The following is an 18,439-nucleotide window of genomic DNA, read 5'->3' on the forward strand; positions in this document are numbered from 1 at the left end:
GCGCGCATTTCAACTGACGACTACTGCATTACCGGATCGTGGTTACGTCGTAGAAACCATTCGTCTGTAGTGACAGACACTAACGCGCCCAGTTGCGCGACCGTGGATACCACTGCTGTTTCTTCGATGCCAAAGGAAACAAGTGTATAAGGAAAACTAAAATCATCACCATCGACAGTACAAGACAGCGATTTACACGGTTCGGAGTCGTCGTCGTCGTCGTCATCATTGCGTTTATTGGCGACACGGCCATCATGACGCGCGCATTGGCGTAAGTGTACATCTCCCTGTCGTACGAACACACAGGTAAAATAAAGCGTCAAAAGTTAGTTTGTTTAGACGTGCCAGTACAGAAGATAGACGCGATGACCGAATCGATTGCATCTATAGAGACCTTAACAGAAACTCACGATTGTCTCTTTCATTCGTCAATAGAAAGTGTTCAATAGATTTTTGCGCTTCCCCGCCTTGTCACCCGACGAGCAACGGAATCTGCGAGGATTCATGCTGCCGTTACGCTCTATTTCTATATATTCTCTATATCTAAATCGCTATAACTAGATAGCAGGAAGGGATGATATGGACTTTAGTCAAAGTGCAGAATAATTGATATATTTGATCTTAGGTGGAAAGCGTTTTTCGTGTATAAAATTGTATGCGGTAAGTGGTTCCGGAAAATGGCTCAAGTGTACTGTGACAAGGACGTTTCTAACAAAAATTAAGTGCCGGTAACTAGCCTATTGTTCAAGTGCTAGACTTAATAATATATTAGTAATAATATTAGAAGTATTCTTAATCTTCAGCTAGTTCAGATTGACGTATCTATACACATATATTAAGCTAGCTGCTGTCAATAAAAGTAAGATGAAGCTCGGTAGCAACTTGTTTCCACGACTGTTCAAATCAGGGGGCCAATGCACGTCAGCATGTAACTTGGAAGCATCAATTTGTGTGATTGTGAAAAGTTATTAGTTCCTGTTACAGAAGTAGAAAATTGCCCGAATTCAAGAAACTTGCCGGTAGCTCACTGTCCAATCCAGCCACTTACCAATATAAGCTGCCTGTATTAGTTTTCCTATTTATCCATGCCTATTTAAAGCACGATGATCTTCATTATGTTCAATAATTTATCAGTTAATTCAATAATTTTATGAATCGTAGAAAAAGATTAGGCATAGTAACTAATATAGCCTAAGCATTCGTTGTTAGGCTTTTTTTTTTTGAACATAGACGATAAGCCATGCATAGATTTTACGCGTACCCTATGATACAATTCCTGCTTGTCATTTGTAACTTCGTTTTCGAACATTATCTTTAATTACCTAAAAAACTAAAAACATAATTAACTAAAAAAAAAACAGTAACCGATTTTAATTTTCTCACTCGGGCCGCCCCGTTGCCCATTGTGTCATAAAACTCCTTGAAGTTATGCAGGATCATATAGATTTTTCTTACCTACTCGCTACTCGTGTTTCTACCAGCGCCCTCTATCTCTAAATAATATCAATTGTATCGTAGCTTATATACGAAATAGAGCGCGTTCCCTGTTTTCTAATGTACTTTTCAGCGTCGTTTAGCTTGACTGCTGTGCACTGTCTGATTGATCCTCGAACGTCAAGCAGCTCGTTCTTCACTAACGCAAACTAGATCGATTTTAGCGTTTACTGCTCCCCATCTTTTCGAAATTATCTAGCGTACTGTAATGTAATCTGTGTGCATGTGGTGTGGTCCAGCATGGATAGCTGTATGTTCGTCGGGCAGTAACAGGACGTCATAGCAGACCTCCCCAGAAAAAACACAGTAATATAAGAAACTCATTGGTTAATATCCAGTGCGTCCTGGCACAGTCCCTGTATGGTATGTGTACCAAATAAACGAGACCAGGACACCGACAGCTATATTCTACCTGACCCTGGCTATCACGTCTTCCCTATAGTGACTTTGTTGGGCCAGCTAGATGATTCGTTGCTTGACGAAACTTTGCCGAGAAGAAAACTATAGAATTCTAGACAATTACCGACAACGAGGTGTCTGGCTACCATTGGCGTTGGAAAATATTATACTGACGTAACTTTCAACCAGTCTGAAGAGACGAACGAACACGGGCGCAAGCCAATAAGTTCCGTCTCCAACTTTTTATACATGTCGCTTTCACACCCGGGAAATACATACGGTCAACAGTCGACGCAAATAGCTACGTCAAATGCTCGCAAATGTCTCGCAGCATTGAGCAAATCTGCCGCCTTCTGCTAAATAAGATAATAAAGAACTGACCGTATATATATACACATACGGTCGGTTTTATGTTATCTTTATATATATATATATATAGTGTTTTTCTTCCGTAACTTATACACAGAATAATTGTGATCACAACTGTGTGCCATAACTGATGACACATCAGTTTGCTAGAATTGGCTTTTACTTTGTTACCATATGTTATTACTCCTCAACATAACAAATGGAATAATCATTTGTTCACTTTTCTATTCAGTAGTTCTGCCACAGGGTCTGATTCGTGATTATGTGACATGAACCGTCATATAGAATATTACTTATCGTAATATTAAAAAAAAAAGTGAGCCTCAACTAAACACCCCTACACAGTTGACACAATGTACTGGAAACGTTTCTCAAGATCACTCAAAGTCCACAGTGACTGGGCAATCACAGAACTATCTTAGCGACCGTGTTGTGTAATACAAAGTACAGCAATCACTGAGAATCAGCGGATACCACAGTTTCACTGTTGCCGGAGCAAACAATTTACATCTGTCTAGGTCGAATCGAGCCTGATCAGACTCAATACTTGTCGCCCTATACAATGGCGGAGCGAGCTCGCTATCCAGTACCGAAGCAGTAATTCCCTGTGAAAATTATAATAAGGTTTCTATGCATATGCGATCAATATAGCGTTATCCTCAATAACTAATCCGCTCTTACTGTTATCCAACTCCGACAGGAAAACTATAACCCGCAATTTTTTTCTGATAATACTAGTGTGCAGTAAGCAAAGGGCGAAAAGACCGAGAATCATTTCTGCGTACCCTATCTATGATATTTGCTAGATCCTATTTGTCTTCTGCATTTTCATCGTTAGTATTTTTTCTTTTCGACTTAGCTGTTGGCAACAATGCTCACTTGATTTTGTGCTTGTTTTTTGTTTTTGTCATTTCACTTGAACAGGAAATCTCTTGTGTTTGCGGCCTTCATACTAGGAGGAGCAGTCCTCTCAACGTGGGCCGAGTTCGACACAAATATAATCGATGCCGCCTTCAATTCGGCTATAGAGAAAATTAACAAAAGGAAGGAAGAGGTCAGGGGCTTCGCCGCTCGAAGTATCGGAAGTAAGTGTTCTCTTTACATTCAAAATTGCCCCCCCCCCCCCCCTCTCATAGAGTGGGGCACCTCTACCAATACTGGTCGATGACGCTGCCGAAATATAAGAGTACGCGTATTCCGTAACGTATGACCATATCCAAGAAAAACAAGTTTACATATGACAAAGATCTGAGTTCATATCCGTTTACCGAAATCGTTTCGAAAAAAAACTAGAGTAAATATTAGCAAATGGCTTCAGGCTCGTTAATTGTTTTCATATCTTTGTCAGATAGTCCCGAAACTGTGGCTCAAATATTGGAGAGAGAACGTACTAAGGGATTATTACATTATAGGTATCTTAGTTGCCCCTAAATCATTGTGTTCACGTCTACTTTTGTACGTTCGCCTCACAGTAGAAACACTTCTATTGTCTGCGGTTGTAAGTTTCCTATCGTCAAAATGAAGGCTGCTTTGGCCTCACTTTAACCAGCCGACGCAGCATTGACAATTCTAAAAGGTCTAATATCGCCGTGGACCCGATGCTGAAGTTGCATTACTCCTACTGAAAGAGTTGGCACTAACTATGCTCCTATAGTAATTATAATCAGGTCTGCGTACGGACGAAGCTTTGCATGTTATCTCATTCTGCACTCGGAGCCCGATCGGCACGCTAGTCACATCGACTACTATCTCGTGCGTAGGTTGTATGCGCTCGGACTATAGTTTTGATAGAAATCAGATAGCTGCCCAATTCGAACGCAGTAAACATTTAACGGTCTGACACCTTTCGCACGCTCCTTGGCCATGAAGCTCGTTTGTGTGTTTGCTTGCCCCCCTTCTATACAGCGCATAAGAACCATCGTTGTTGATTCTCTTCTTTTATCCATCACTAGGTAGATAAATAGGTAAGCGTAGGGAAAGCTTACGGAAAGCTGCGTGTAGTAGTAAGTGACCTCAAATCCAAAGTCGGTCCCGTCCTTATCGTGCTCCAGCTAAAGGGTCGCAAGAGTATGTTGCAGATCGTTGACGAGGGGTCGTTTCGCTGCTTGTTATCTTCGCCAGCGGTAAGCAACTATCTACCAAAGTGATCTCTTTCTCCTCCACACAAAAGTTGACTCTGTAGAGGTTGCCCGTTACTACTGCTGCTGCTGCTGCTGCTGTTGCAACTGCCAGCCATGGGCTTTTGACCACTGCCGTTCTCGAAGTGGGCACCGGTTTGGCTCCCCACAGCTCCTGTCTGTACAGGCAGTCTGTAATGCTGTTGTCTGCACGATTTACGAGTCGTTGCTGCGTCTCCTTGCCGCCCTTGCATTTTTAGCTACTGCTTCGGTCTGCCAGTGAGTGGAACAGCCGAATCTGCAGGCAGCAATTGAAGATGATTCTGTTAGTATGAAACAGAGGGAATAGGGTGGCGGTAGACAGGGCAGGCAATTGTGCACTGGTTCATAGCGAACTTTGTCTTCCCAGTTCTTTTACTTGCATGTTCCTCTTTTTCTTCCTAGTCAAGCCGAAGGCCAGGATGGGAGAGCGGGCGGCTGGTCGGCCGGTTTCTCAACATTACAGTCCAAAACAGAGTTCGTGGTGCAGAGCGTAAGTCGACAGAGTAGCGAGCGTAGATGCTGCTGCTGCCGTTGTTATCTGACAGTAGCAGCAACAACGACAACGACTCCGCCAGTGAGTCGCAGCAGGGATGATGTTGAAGAGCGTGAGGAAACCCGACAGCAGCAAGCCGGTTTCCCGTTGGGCGACAGGTCTGTAGGGCGGGCCGTCTTGCTAACTCTCATCAGGGACTTCGCAGACACGACAGCGATGGCGACGACGGGTGCGCGAAGCGAAGGTTCTCGTTGGCGACTTGGCCGCTAGCCAGACGCGCCGCAGGAGTCCCATCCGTCTCCCAAGTAGTGGGGAGGACGTGAGAGACAGCAATGCAGCGAGTAGTGGAGGACGGCATTTGCAGAAGCGGCGGCGATGGCAGCTAGCGGTAAGGCAGTGGAAACTGCCTTGGTCATAACAGGAAACCTCTGCTGCCGCAGCCGCTCCCAACGCCATCGCTCCTAGCACCAGCAGTAGCGTGGGGTTGGCATCGAAGCGAGTTGTGGCTTTCAACTTTTGCTTTCTTTCGCCGCCCAGAGATGTGTCTTTGGGAACGGAAAAGAGTCACACATACACACAGGGTAAGATTCGTATATACAGACTCGGATGTCTTATACAGATTGACTACTTTGAGTCGAGGGTCGAGACGTCAAGGCAGTTGTGGTCGCAAAGCAACCGACGTCCATAACGGACTGGCTACATTGCTGAGCGTGGGCCAACTGCTACTAGAAGGACAGCAGGAACTGGCCAGGGTGGCAGGTCGTCGCTGAGAGAGGCAGATTCAGAAGGAGGCCAGATCATATATCTCAAATATGACGTTTTTTGCTCGGTCTTACCCCGTCCATAGCCGCGAAAGTACAACCGAGGGCAAGGACCTTCTTCATGATCATCACTCTTCGCCCGAGAATCGCCTGACAACTGCCGTCTCACAATTCCGCTTTTCACTTCTCGTTGTTTCTTTAGCAGTCGACAGTGAGTGACTGTTGATGAGCGCTTGCAGTGAAATGCTGCTCTCATCGCTTAGGGTAGTTGCACAGAAGAAGGCAGCGCAGCACCAGCGACAGTAGCAAGCTCACGTATTTTTTAGACTACTTTCATCGTCGACGACGACGACATCTTTCCCTCTTAATCCTTCTTTGCTTCTTGAGACAATTTCCCTTCTTCTACAAAGATAGATAGATAGATAGATAGATACCGGCCGAAAATGTATGCTAGAGTTGCTTAGCTTCACCATTCTGAACAGCCTCTATCTCGTCGTTTCGCACTCGGTATAGAACTCTGTGTAACTTTGCATTACCCTTCTCTATACGCCAGTGCAGTGGTTCGCTACTCCCAGACATTGTAAGCGACGTCACAGAGCAGCCCATTGACAACGCCACGCATTGTCAGCGACGACAGGGGGAGGCTGCATCGTTGCCGCTGCCTACGGTGATGTTGACGGCTTTGCCTTGCTCGGGCGGATGTGCTAAGCTCCGTTGTCATCGGAGTAGCTTCCTTCTGCGGGCTGTTCCGAAGAGTCCGATTATTTTCCAGAACGTTACGCGTTTTACTCGTAATAATCGGAGTGTAGACCGGCCTATAACTTACGGTTGCATTGTTTCTTTCATCTAGTCCCCCATAGAGACTAGCGATAAGATAAAATCAGTGAAAACAGGACGATTGATGAATTTGGAGCAAAAGCGCACCAATCGGCCAATACTGTACGGCTATACTATAAGTACACGTCTTCATGGGGAGAATGAACGTAGCAATCGCACGATCAGTGATCTTATCCACAAACGGTATATTTCAGATATTGTAGCAACTAGTACGTACTAATAGTATTGGTTTTACCGAAATAACTTACTTTATTCCACCCATACTATGAAATGATGACGATGGTGACTTGTTCAGCTATTATTGTAATTTAAGTTACAATATGGAACAGTTAGCAAGGACCTTCTATGCTACAACCTACGAATAGCGCATTATGTGGACTTGGTTATGCCTCGGACAAATTTCAAACTTGGATTCAATCATTTCTCATTGCCTTACACTACTTGCGATTCATAGGGCAAATTTTACGTAATGCCCTCAATTATGTCTGAGTGCAGATAGGACGTAATACTTTTTAACGACGCCCTATCAATATAGACATTCATAAAAAAAAACCCTACAGGTACAATTGTTTTTCTATTCCAACGCGTTTCGTGTAATCAGATACAATTCTCTATAAAACATAGGTTCCAGAAGCAATAAGTTTTAATTAAACATACAAAGATGTCTTATCTTGCCAACACATAGAATAATAGAAAAAAATTTTCCATTAATCATCTCGTTCATCGTCCATCGTCAAGCTAAGCTGAGCTGCTAAAAAAAAAAAAAAGATTAAATTTAAAAATGAGAAAAATAAAAAACTGCCGATTTCGAATAACCGATTGACTTGCAATACGCGTTTAATTAGATAAATTATTTTCGGAGTCTTGCTCGGACTCAAACGATATAGCCAAAATTTCAAATATTAGAGTGATTTCTATGTGAAATTTACAGGTGTGTAGTATAGTGCCAACTTTAGTGACGTCCTCTGTTTAGCTGAACTTCTTCATATTATAAAGACAGGGGCTTCTTTAATTGTGTCTATTCAGATCGTCACCAGCCAGGTAAATAACTGTGCAGTGATCAGAGGTGCGACCTCGCGCTCAGACTCTTTGGTTCGTGGTAGTCGAACGTGTCGGCAATGGGCAACAGATGGAGACGCTTGTCCACCGTATGCGACCTACTTTGGCCTCAATTCATTCCCCTGTTTATTATAATATACTTTAATACTGTTGTTTTGTTAGATTCAGATCAATTCAGTCTGGTATAGGTGATATTATGGCCCAACGTGGCTACCGACCGAGACACAGTGATATTTCCGTTTACGTAATGCTTGAATTATCTTTATCCGGAAAAGATACAACAGGAAAAAAATACACGATACAGTAGGTTATTATAGCAAAGCTTTCAAATTGGATACGTTCTAAGCGTTGAAGGTCTTTTAGATCAATAACACCTCCATACGGTTTCAAAAAAAAAAGCAGCATGTCCAGCATTTTGTATTTTGCCCTTGGTGTAATCATTTATACGAATAGAAATGTCGTTAGAACACTGAAATATGCTAACGTTAGACGGTTCTCCAATGGAACTATTTGGGCTTTCAACGGGCGCACGATGTTTCGAAACGATGGCAAGTTCAAATTTGGCCTGATAAAGTTGAACTTTGAATGTAACGAAATTCCGGCGGTGCGTATTAAAACTTCGGCCCTTGTAGAAGCACATGTTGAATGCTTTTTATTTTAGAAAACACCACAGCACAGCATAAATTATATTTTGAAAATAAAATATTAAAACGAAATCAAAAAAAAATATTTTGACGGCGATAAACATTCGAATATTTTTACCGGTAGATTAGTAAACAATATGAGAAGATAGTAGATTCACGGTTTTAGGTAGAAACGATACGTGTTCACCATTTTGATACTGGGTAGTAGGTAGGGTGATGGAACAATTATTAGCGGAATCGCTACTTATATCCATTGTCGCTATTCGATAAATTCAACTCACTATGAATTTCTCTATAGAATAACTGCAGAGTTAGATTAAGCCAAGCTAACTATAACATAGGTAGTTTCGAGAAGATTCGGTAGTAACTTAGTTGAGTGGGTACGATATTCCACAAATGAGGGTAAACGATCATTGCCTTATGTTCTTTATTATATATAACAAATTATAATCTTAGAATACCAATGGACGGTCGACTTTTCCCGGTATGAACACCGAGCTAAACCAGAACCATTGCTACGAAATGTTGTGTTTGTAAATAGAACTTGAATAGAGTTCCAAACGTTATCATGTCAGACAAAATTTACAAGCCAAATCAGTACGCCTGCAGATCATGAACCTGCAGAACAACTGCTTAATTAACAATTATGCCCAAATTTCCAGAGTGCCTTGCGACGTCTCTGAAATGCCCCTTTGCCAACGGTCAGCACTTTCAATCTCGCCCATCGACGCGCCAGTCTAGAGAAATTGCGGATAATGCCCGTATCTTCGAAGAGGCAACAAAAGCACTTGCCTTTCGGTGAGATGATTTTAGATTGATCATTGAAAACACGCGTAATGCCACCCCTGCCGAGGTGGAAGATCTGACTGAGACGTCATAAAGATCATAAGAAAAAGTTGTAGGTGTTTCGTTTTGCTACTATGCGTTGCTCTGTTAATCGTTAACCATCGTTCGCATGATATGAACTCCACCCGCACCCCAGTATTCGATGGCCACGACACGTGGAGCAATAGGAGTAACTACGTAACTTAACTACTTTAACTACTGACAATAACTAAACCAATAAAATCGGCTTGTACGTTTTTTAAACCAATATTTGTTCATCTGAACGTTTCACCCTTCAATGTTTCGCTTCTTCGTTGTCTTCTATCTTTTTTCATCACTTCCGTGTAAAAAGACCAACCATTTAAGTGGTAAGTATAATGCAATCAGAGATCATTTCAGTGTCTCTACTCAGACACAGTGCTTCGTGTGCTTCCCGTGAACGATTTATATAGGGATATGTTTTATCTGGATAGAGATGTCAGAAATTTTTAAACACCCTATTTGTGACGGAATCAGCTGGTACTTACAAAATTTCATAAGGTTTCAGCGATACTGAATTCGATCTGAGATTATTTGCTAGACTGAAAAATATATTTTCTTCAATAGTCCACATATTACATGCATGCTTAGCTTCATTTTCCGGGTCCTATCTTAATGATAATTGTTGGTGGCATATCCTATCGCTTGCTTCGGGTTCTTCCGGTCCGTCTATCTATTTTTTTGTCCTGCGTCTCCAATCGTCATCGTTAATCCTGAAGTACTAGTAAACACGGCATTGTGATCAGGGACGCGCCTTTAAGCGCCGCCGTGGCACAACGGGCCACTTATGACGAGATCATACAATTCAACGCCATCAACTTGGATAACACCGCGCTATCCCAGGTTACTCAACGGTGTCGGGGGCGCCGACGTACTCAGTGCAATCCCCGCCTCCCGTGGCGAACTGGCGATGGCCGATGTAATAACCTGCGAAATCCCCACTGGGGTCGTTCTAACTTCTGCATGACACGACTTTTACCGCCGGCTTATGAGAATGGCATCGATGAGCCTCGCGGTGGACGGTATAATTCACGTCTGCCAAATGCTCGTGTCATATCACGGCTCGTTAATATGCAGCGTAATGTATCATCGCCCGGCTATACGCACATGTTGATGCAGGTTGGACAGTTCATCGATCATGACACAGCGCTCGCGCCAATGGAAGAAGATCCGGGAGAGATTATCAACCTCGGAAGTACGTCGGATTTATCATCTATTTTGTTTTTGTTATACATGCTGTATTTATTTACCCACAGTTGGTTGACTCGTTCACTCCTAAGCTTGTTTCTTACGTCACGTCTTCACACAAGTATTTAACTCACCAAATATTTAAAAAATGACTTAAATGTTTCCTGAAAAGACATAGGTTCATAACTGCCATGAGTACTAGAGTACATGTTTATATTCCATTAATACAATCGCGTTGATTCTCAGCTTCTGCTCCTATTTGTTTGGTTCGACGCATCTTCCCAGATCCCAACAACCCGATCGACTGCTGCAGCGAAGACCGTCGTAATGGAGAGGAGTGCTTCTCGTTCGAGATTCCCCAGAACGATGCATTCTTCGGCGCCACCGGTCGAACGTGTAACAATATGCCTCGTAGTGCACCCTGTTCTACCTGTAAACTTGGCCATCGTGAACAGCAGGATGCTCTTACGTCATACATTGATGCTTCCCAAATTTACGGTAGTTCGGATGACGACAATAATCGCCTCCGTGCTAAGGTCAAAGGCCTCCTTAAATACCAGGTGAGACTAGCTATGACATTACACTGTATCTAATAAAGGTTACTAGATATGTGTACTGTGATATGATAGGTGTGCACAATTTGCACACCGTTCGCCGAGCGTAGATGTGGCCTGCAGAACCGAGGATTAAATACTAATTTACAAATGCTGTCGTCACCATTGTCACAGGTTGTCAATAACCGTCAAATGCTGCCGCGCTCGTTTCATCCCGATGACGACCGTTGTTCGATTCCATCGGCAGGACAGTTCTGCTTCCGAGCCGGGGACGAGAGAGTCAATGAGCAACCCGGCCTTACGGCACTGCACCTCATTTGGCTACGCCAGCACAATCTCGTCGCCCAGAAACTTAACGAAGTGAATCCACATTGGGACGACGAGCGTCTATTCCAGGAAGCTCGAAGGATTATTACTGCCCAATGGCAACATATTGTCTATCACGAATGGCTACCCATCGTGCTGGGTAAGTGTGCTACAAGCTGTCTATTAACCGAACAGAACATCAGGATTGTAAGCTTATTTACAATTACAGTACAGTATAGACGTATCTATAGGCGGTTTTGATAATCGCTCGTTTAAGCCCAGTATACTGATCAGGAAGAGACTTTTTAAAATCGATGTTCAATGTCGCCATTGTTATCGCCAAGCTTGACAGATCGGGTAAACCACGTTTTAAACGCCGATTTTTTTTGCAGTTGACGTGTCTTAACCGTTTGTCATAGTTTGTAGGACTCTTTCTGGATAATATAAATATATATATATATATATATATATAAGACAGAAAAATAGCTTTTATTTGCTTGTTTATGTTCACTTGATAGTTTAGCTTAAACTTTTTTCTCATAAATCATCTTAAAACATAGAACAAACTGCAAGTGGGTATTTGATGTCAGTTTTCGAGTCTGAAAAATTAGGCTTAGTGAAATTAAGATGTATTGTAAGATGTAGTAAGATGTATCAGGACAGCTACATGTAATATTAGGTTAAATGACAACGCACTAGCCAATAAAATACGTCGTATAGGATGTAAATTGACAAAGTCTAGCTTTTTCTCCGATAGGACCTCAGTTCCTTCGATCATTCAATATCCAGACTCAGTCACAGGGTTACACGAACTACGACCCTACCGTCGACGCTACGATTATCAACGAATTTGCTGCGGCCGCCTTCCGCTTCGGTCACAGCCTTATTGACGGTACCTTCCACCTGATAAACAACCAGGGACGCGTCGGAGCCATTCAGCTTCAGGACTTCTTTTTCTTCCCTTTCCCGTTCTACGAGTACGTATGGGTGAAACGACGAGCTCCCTTTGTTCTTACATACAGACTGGACAGAGTTAGTACAGACAGAAGAAGGTGTCTCCAAAAAGTCGGAGCAGAAATTTTATTGTAAAAATATGCCTAGATTCCAAGCGTCTCAGTATTTGCTTTTGAACAGAAAAAAATACGTGCCATATTTAACACAAGAAGTATAATACGCATTTATAATAATATTATTACCTATTGAGAATAGAAGGTGATATTTCTATTAACTATAGTAATAGGCAGGATAATAGTGAGAAGAGAATATTTCTATCTATGTATATTTGTTTCCCCACACTAAAGAAGAAGTAGCGTGTTTGATTGAAATATTGAAATCATCAAATATTCTTGTCGGCTACGGCTGTATTATCATATGTATGCTGCGAACATTGGCGAGAACGGACAATTATACAGTTTACAAAGTAACGATGACCTTTTTCATACCCATTGGTGTGTCAGGGGTCAACTTGATCCTGTGCTCCGAGGATTGTTCCGACAGCCAGGACAGCAGTTCGATCGTTTCGTCACCGACGATGTCACGAACCATTTGTATCGGCTACGAAATGATTCTTACGGTCTTGACCTTATTGCAATGAATATTCAACGAGGCCGCGACCACGGCATTCGGCCATACGTCGATTATGTACGCTACTGCACCGGCAGGGTTTGTAACTTGAACTTAATTCGCAATACGGCGGCCGATGCATGGGACAGTATGTATAATTTTAAAACTACGCAGCTTACTCTGGCTAGTTAATCGTAACGTTAACCCAATGGACATCTTTACCTACAGGAAATTCGTACATGGCATGACTTGCTGTATCTGATGCCACAAGATGCGGTCCAACAAATCTCGCAAGCGTACGCACGTGTCGAAGATGTCGACCTTTTTCCTGCTGGTGTATCCGAGTTTTCGGTCGAAGGCGGTGTCCTCGGTCCGACCTTCGCCTGTATTCAAGCGAATCAGTTCATGCGAGCTAAATTTGGCGACAGATTCTATTACGAACACGGTAACCAGGCTGGATCATTTACGCCTCAACAGCTTCAGGAGATTCGCAAGATCTCGTTGGCTAAGATTATCTGTGACAACTCGGACGGCATCCAAGAGTTGCCGCCCAACGTATTTCGCCATGAATCGTTGTAAGTAGAGCAGAAACCGTCTGGAGTAGCAGTCTTTATATTATCGCTAATCTAACCTTTCACTAGTATTGGAGTTTAATTAATAATTACGATGTGGGCTATAACGTTTAAGCTTCCGAGTGCGTTCGAATCATCGTGGACGCAGTCGGAAATTTAATAGCATATATTATATTTAATGGTAATGACTCAGACCCACGACCAATACGACAAATAGTTCATTACGATATTGTTATGTATTCATTGATCGCAGGAACAATCCGACGACGGCGTGTACCGAGATTGATAGAAGTAACATTCGTGCCTGGGCTGAGCAGTAACCACCCTGATCGATATTCTAGTCATAGCGCCAATTGATTCATATATAAATAAAAAAAAAATAATGGGTGACAGAACAGCATCCTGCTTTGCCTTCATCCTTCAGGGTCTTTTTACCTATTTCTGGTGAGCAACTGTGTAACACATCGCCTTTACGGTAACATATGAGAAGTTCTTTTTTATATTATAAGTTTACCCTCAAAAATCAGATAGGATACAGCATGACTAGTGACAATAATCAGGATGACCTGAATAATAAACTAGACAGACTGAGTCAGCATATTGCCCTATTCCTTCATATTTATACTGTAGATAGTGTTGTTACAAGTATACTGTTTGCTTGTATATCTCTGTTTATTCATATGTGTGTTTGGTATAATGTGTTTTGTTGTTGTTGTTGTTAAGTATCACGGGACACGCGGTTCGTGTTTCTAACTAACAATGTAAAGGGTAAATGAACACTAGGCATTAGATATTGCCGTATGCGGACATACGCGCGACTATACGTTGAATGAATACAGCTGGAGAGCACATATCTCATCGGTTATTAAGGAAGAACTGCAAACCAAGCTCAAATAAGATTTGGTCGAAAATATAAACAAATAAAACTTTTTTTGACACAAGTTTGACTACTGATTTTTTTACTGGCGGTCTATAACTGCGAAGCTAGGGTTTCGGAGTCCTTTGATGGTATCTGTACCCAACGTATCGTTCAGCTTTGACCAATATCGGTACATGCAACAGCTCTCGCGCGAATAGAAGATAGCTATGTTAAATAAGTATCAAACCTGTAACGTACGATCGCTAGCGATAAACTAGCATAGGTGGCCTAATGGAGAGATACTTGTTCATCAAAAAAGTTGCACTACATTCATACGCGTGCAGAAAGAGGCCTCCGCATCTCATTCGCCCAGGCAAAACTTGGATCCCTATCCTAGATATGAAAGCGCGTGTGGATATTAGCTATTTGATTACACCTCATAAGTAAAAACAAGGTATCTCATTGAGTGAGTCTCATTGGCGGGTCGCTGATGCTGCGTTACGAAATGACATTTGATAATGTCGCGGTATGACGAACCATTATTATCAGTGAGTCACAAACCTCGCCTGGTCTTCGATTATCACGTGGAAGGTAATCTTCGATCCGTACACCTCTTTTGACCCATACTCGAAGGTCAGCTCATCGAACCTTATTTTTGAAACGCAGTGTAGCTAAATCTTAAGGTTCTAGAAACTTCTCACTGGTAACTTACATGACAAAGAGGGCCACTGTTCTCTCGCCACGAAGAAATGCCTATCAAGTTTCTTCTCATTAACCATTCAACTGGTCCTATGCCTTTATAAAAACTGAATTTCGTTGAGAACAGTGTGCCCAGGTTTATATGTAAACGAAGCTTAAAAATAAAGTATGTGTAAGCGTCTAAGAGCAAGGAAGTGTATTTATCGAATTAGGGCTTATTCAAGAGATAGCTACAGATCGACAATAACACTTCAACGCTATCGGACGCTATAGCACAAAAAATAAATAGGTGTTTTTAAACAAACGATATATCACTTTTGCGACCTCTTAATCTCCATCGTAAGGTCACCAACGAATCCTTAACCTAGGCAGTTAGCAAAGAAAAGTCGCGTAAAGCTTGACCTTGTTTCTACGGCCCGTATTCCTTGCACTTCTCTATCACGTACTTGCCGCGAGCGTAACGTAATGCGATCCTTCAGTACTCTTGGCGCAACATCCTCTAATTTTTCTTCGTCATAATGATAAGAATACATTTTTTCCGGTTTTGTTCATCCTAGCGTCGCAGCGATTCAACTTTGATCTGGATCGTAGCGTTTCTTTCCGACGTCGTCTGTTGTGTAGATGGCTTTTTTTACATCCGGCAAGGCCTAGGACACACAAGGCCATAGGATTTTTACACCTTCTCCTCGGCGTTAATACCTACGCCAATGATGTATACATGTACATAGATGAAAATATTCAGCTTTGCTGAATCGCTTCGAAGTCAACAAAGGTGGCCTGGCCAGTTAGGAAAATGGCTACTGAATAGGTTTCTTCTACAGGCGCATTACTAAGTAGCATCTATTTTAAGAGATAAGCGAAGAAAGTTAAAAATAACGAGTCGCATCTCGTGAATGGATATAGCCATTGTATACTTTCGAAACTTATCGTCACGTTTAGGGGATCGTTTTCGTAGTGCAACTTCGCTTGTAACACAAATTAGCCTATAAGTATTATATAAATATATGGAGATATAAAAATATAGAGCGCTTTATAGAAGCCTTCGTTTTGTGTATAGTTTTCAAAAATTACAGCACGCACGTGGACCTGTAGTTTCGTGCCTGTGTCCTATTTCATTCTTTTTACTAATATCGAAATGCAACAACATTGCATTGTACAAAGATGCATCCGCAACGTACGGCGATTAACTGAAAAAAGCACTATAATAATGTGTGTTTAAGGTTCAATTATATCCCGGAAAGAATATTAATTTACCATCTAATAATTCATGTTTTTCCCTTTTGTCACCTATATGTACGCTGTAAATCAGAGAACTTCTCACCGAATGTGATACGTAGAGAAGGCAGCACGAGGATAACTTTAAGGATATAGATACGTTGTTGTCAAAGCGCTCAACAACTTACCTCATAGAGACCCCAAATCTGAAACGTCGTATACCGGTTATTATAGTGCTGCAGATAATAATCATTCCATTAACTATAGGCCGTGTAGTACGTTAGTATGTCTATATTTATAGAAGCACATTAAATAAAAACGTTATGCAACGGATTATCAGAGACCCTTGTACCAGTTTGTACATCTGTGTTTGAACGGATTTCTAAAAACGATGTACGAAAAGCACTTGAGTGCCTGAGTCTAGGCAAACGAGCTGCGTTTGAACACCGACATCCTATCTATACGACACCATTTAGTTGACAGGGGCATTGATCTCTCTGTGGCCAGTTGCTGGTATGCCTTCACGCAATAGAGTCTTTTTATTATTTGAATCGGGCACCTGTGACTGATAATTGGATAACATGCAAGCAAACAAATCATCTGAATACGAGTCGACGAAAGTACTCGGAGCGGTCTGTTACAATTCGTTCTACCGCCACGGTAATCCTTTTTCGGGAGAGTGATGAAAACATTTTCGAAATAATGCGCCTCATTTTCAGGCGACTTTCGTCGTTCATTATTCAGTCATGTTCCAGTCTTCGCAGATCACCCCTAATTAGCGTATCGAACGTCCTGCGATCCCAGTTCTTGCCTGATCGAGTCTATATTCTTGAAAGCCGATGTAATAAGAGTCTGTGAATCGATTACTTTGTCATCGGAACAATCCTATTTCTATTTTGATAGGCCATCTCTGTGTTTCGAGTGTACGTCCGGTACGTCCGGCATCATACAGATGGCTGGCTGCCCCTCAGAACGAAACGTACTGTATTGATGCCCTGTGGGTTCGAATCTAGACCACAACAATCCCTATGATTAGCAGACGGATACGCTACCCACTAAGCCATCACCATGGGTAACAGATCGTCAGCCTAGGGGGAAACGAATGCTGCACGACGCAGCGTGATTCTTGTTGTATTGCCCAGTACTATATATTATCAAGGGGGCGCCGCGTTGTGCGATGTACTTATCCTAAAAATCTAATTAGTTTTTTTAAAAATCACGCTTTACAAGGAGTCTTTTTTGGGAATGCATTTTAGTTAATTCTTGGACGAGTATCAGAGCATCAATTTTAAGGCTAGGTATAGTGCTATCTCATAACGGAACGAGCAGTAATCGTTATACTAATAGCAGGTAGATTTACGTTGTGAGTCACGCCAGATCTTTAATTAAGATTTGATTAAAGTCGTTCGTATTGATCAATTGTTATCCATTATTGGTTCTGCATTTCGCTTCGAAATGACTGGACCGTCAGGAAGCGCTAAAAAGACCCATTAACAAACTTATCCGATCTTCATCAGCTATAAGGCTGCGTTTATGGCTCCCCTGCAGCAACCCGCGCCTCTGTTCTTGATGTGCCATTATACGATCGGCATCACAGGCAGCCGAGTCAAACAGTGTGACCGTTTACCGCAATTCTGAAACAGATGACGTATCGTCAATTGCGTCGAAATGATGGCCTACGTGGCTACGGGGATGCATCCCCAAAGCCGAGTCGCTCACAACTTTTGGTACACTAGCGCTACCAACCGATAGAGAGCGCTACAGGGTGTCGCCGTATACTAGTTAATATATGAATTACTTCACGCCAATAGGGAAATTCAACGCAAGGGATCAAGACTTGCTGACCGGCAACGTGCGTACGAAAATTGAAATTAACTGATCAACCAACCGAATGACACGGCTCGGGACGCATCACACGTGGTATAGTTTCAGTCAGTGAAAGAAAGCTTCAATGATCAAGTATTCGTCAGAGATGATCTAAAAGTTTCGGACAACAACTTTGTTCTGGCCTAAGTTATGCGGAGCTCAGGAAAGCTACACGACAGTTAGACTGCATCGCCAGACAGGGGTTGGCTACGAACTTCTATTCGGGAAGATGCCTGTAGAAAAAATCGGATATCAGAAACATCTGGCACAGGATTCAACCGTGCATCATTTTCTCTAAATAGCACACAGCGAAGACCGTTCTACGGGCCAGTGAAATCAATTAGTTATCCAGTTGGCTTCTTACTAGCTTCCGTTCAATATTGCCTGCTCAACAGAAACCCGAGTTCGAATCGCCGACCTCTATTTAGCCATGCACTTATTTAGCCATGTTCAAGAGTTTCCTTTGCTGTAGGCGAGCCTTAGATGTCACCTTGTCGTTGTGCAAAATTAAAATTTGTACTTACTGTGCTGTATAATA

General features: G+C 42.3%; 1 protein-coding gene across 3 annotated transcripts; it reads left to right on the forward strand.

Moving 5' to 3' along the window:
• The first annotated feature begins 17 nt into the window (after positions 1–17).
• LOC111271213 (immunomodulatory peroxidase) lies at positions 18–13,860 on the forward strand. Of its 3 annotated transcripts, none has more exons than XM_022851875.2 (10): positions 18–271; positions 3,187–3,347; positions 8,878–9,013; positions 9,799–10,274; positions 10,553–10,827; positions 10,996–11,287; positions 11,885–12,104; positions 12,585–12,789; positions 12,919–13,265; positions 13,516–13,860. In XM_022851875.2, exons 1-10 carry the CDS (start codon positions 255–257, stop codon positions 13,580–13,582), a joined length of 2,196 nt encoding a protein of 731 aa, XP_022707610.1. In that variant the 5' UTR covers positions 18–254; the 3' UTR covers positions 13,583–13,860. The 3 variants fall into 3 exon arrangements, with proteins under 3 accessions (XP_022707610.1, XP_022707612.1, XP_022707611.1); XM_022851877.2 differs by having other exon boundaries at positions 9,826–10,274; XM_022851876.1 differs by lacking the exon at positions 18–271 and adding an exon at positions 641–660.
• The last annotated feature ends 4,579 nt before the right edge of the window (positions 13,861–18,439 follow it).

This window comes from Varroa jacobsoni, unplaced genomic scaffold, assembly GCF_002532875.2.
Source record: "Varroa jacobsoni isolate VJ856 unplaced genomic scaffold, vjacob_1.0 contig00429, whole genome shotgun sequence".
Classification (NCBI taxonomy): domain Eukaryota; kingdom Metazoa; phylum Arthropoda; class Arachnida; order Mesostigmata; family Varroidae; genus Varroa; species Varroa jacobsoni.

What these genes read in the sequence shown, in the direction of transcription:
- LOC111271213 (XM_022851875.2), top strand. An exon ending in ACAAAAGCACTTGCCTTTCG is followed by an intron (nt 9,014 to 9,798) that starts GTGAGATGATTT and finishes TTAATCCTGAAG; the next exon opens with TACTAGTAAACACGGCATTG. An exon ending in TACGCTACTGCACCGGCAGG is followed by an intron (nt 12,790 to 12,918) that starts GTTTGTAACTTG and finishes CTTTACCTACAG; the next exon opens with GAAATTCGTACATGGCATGA.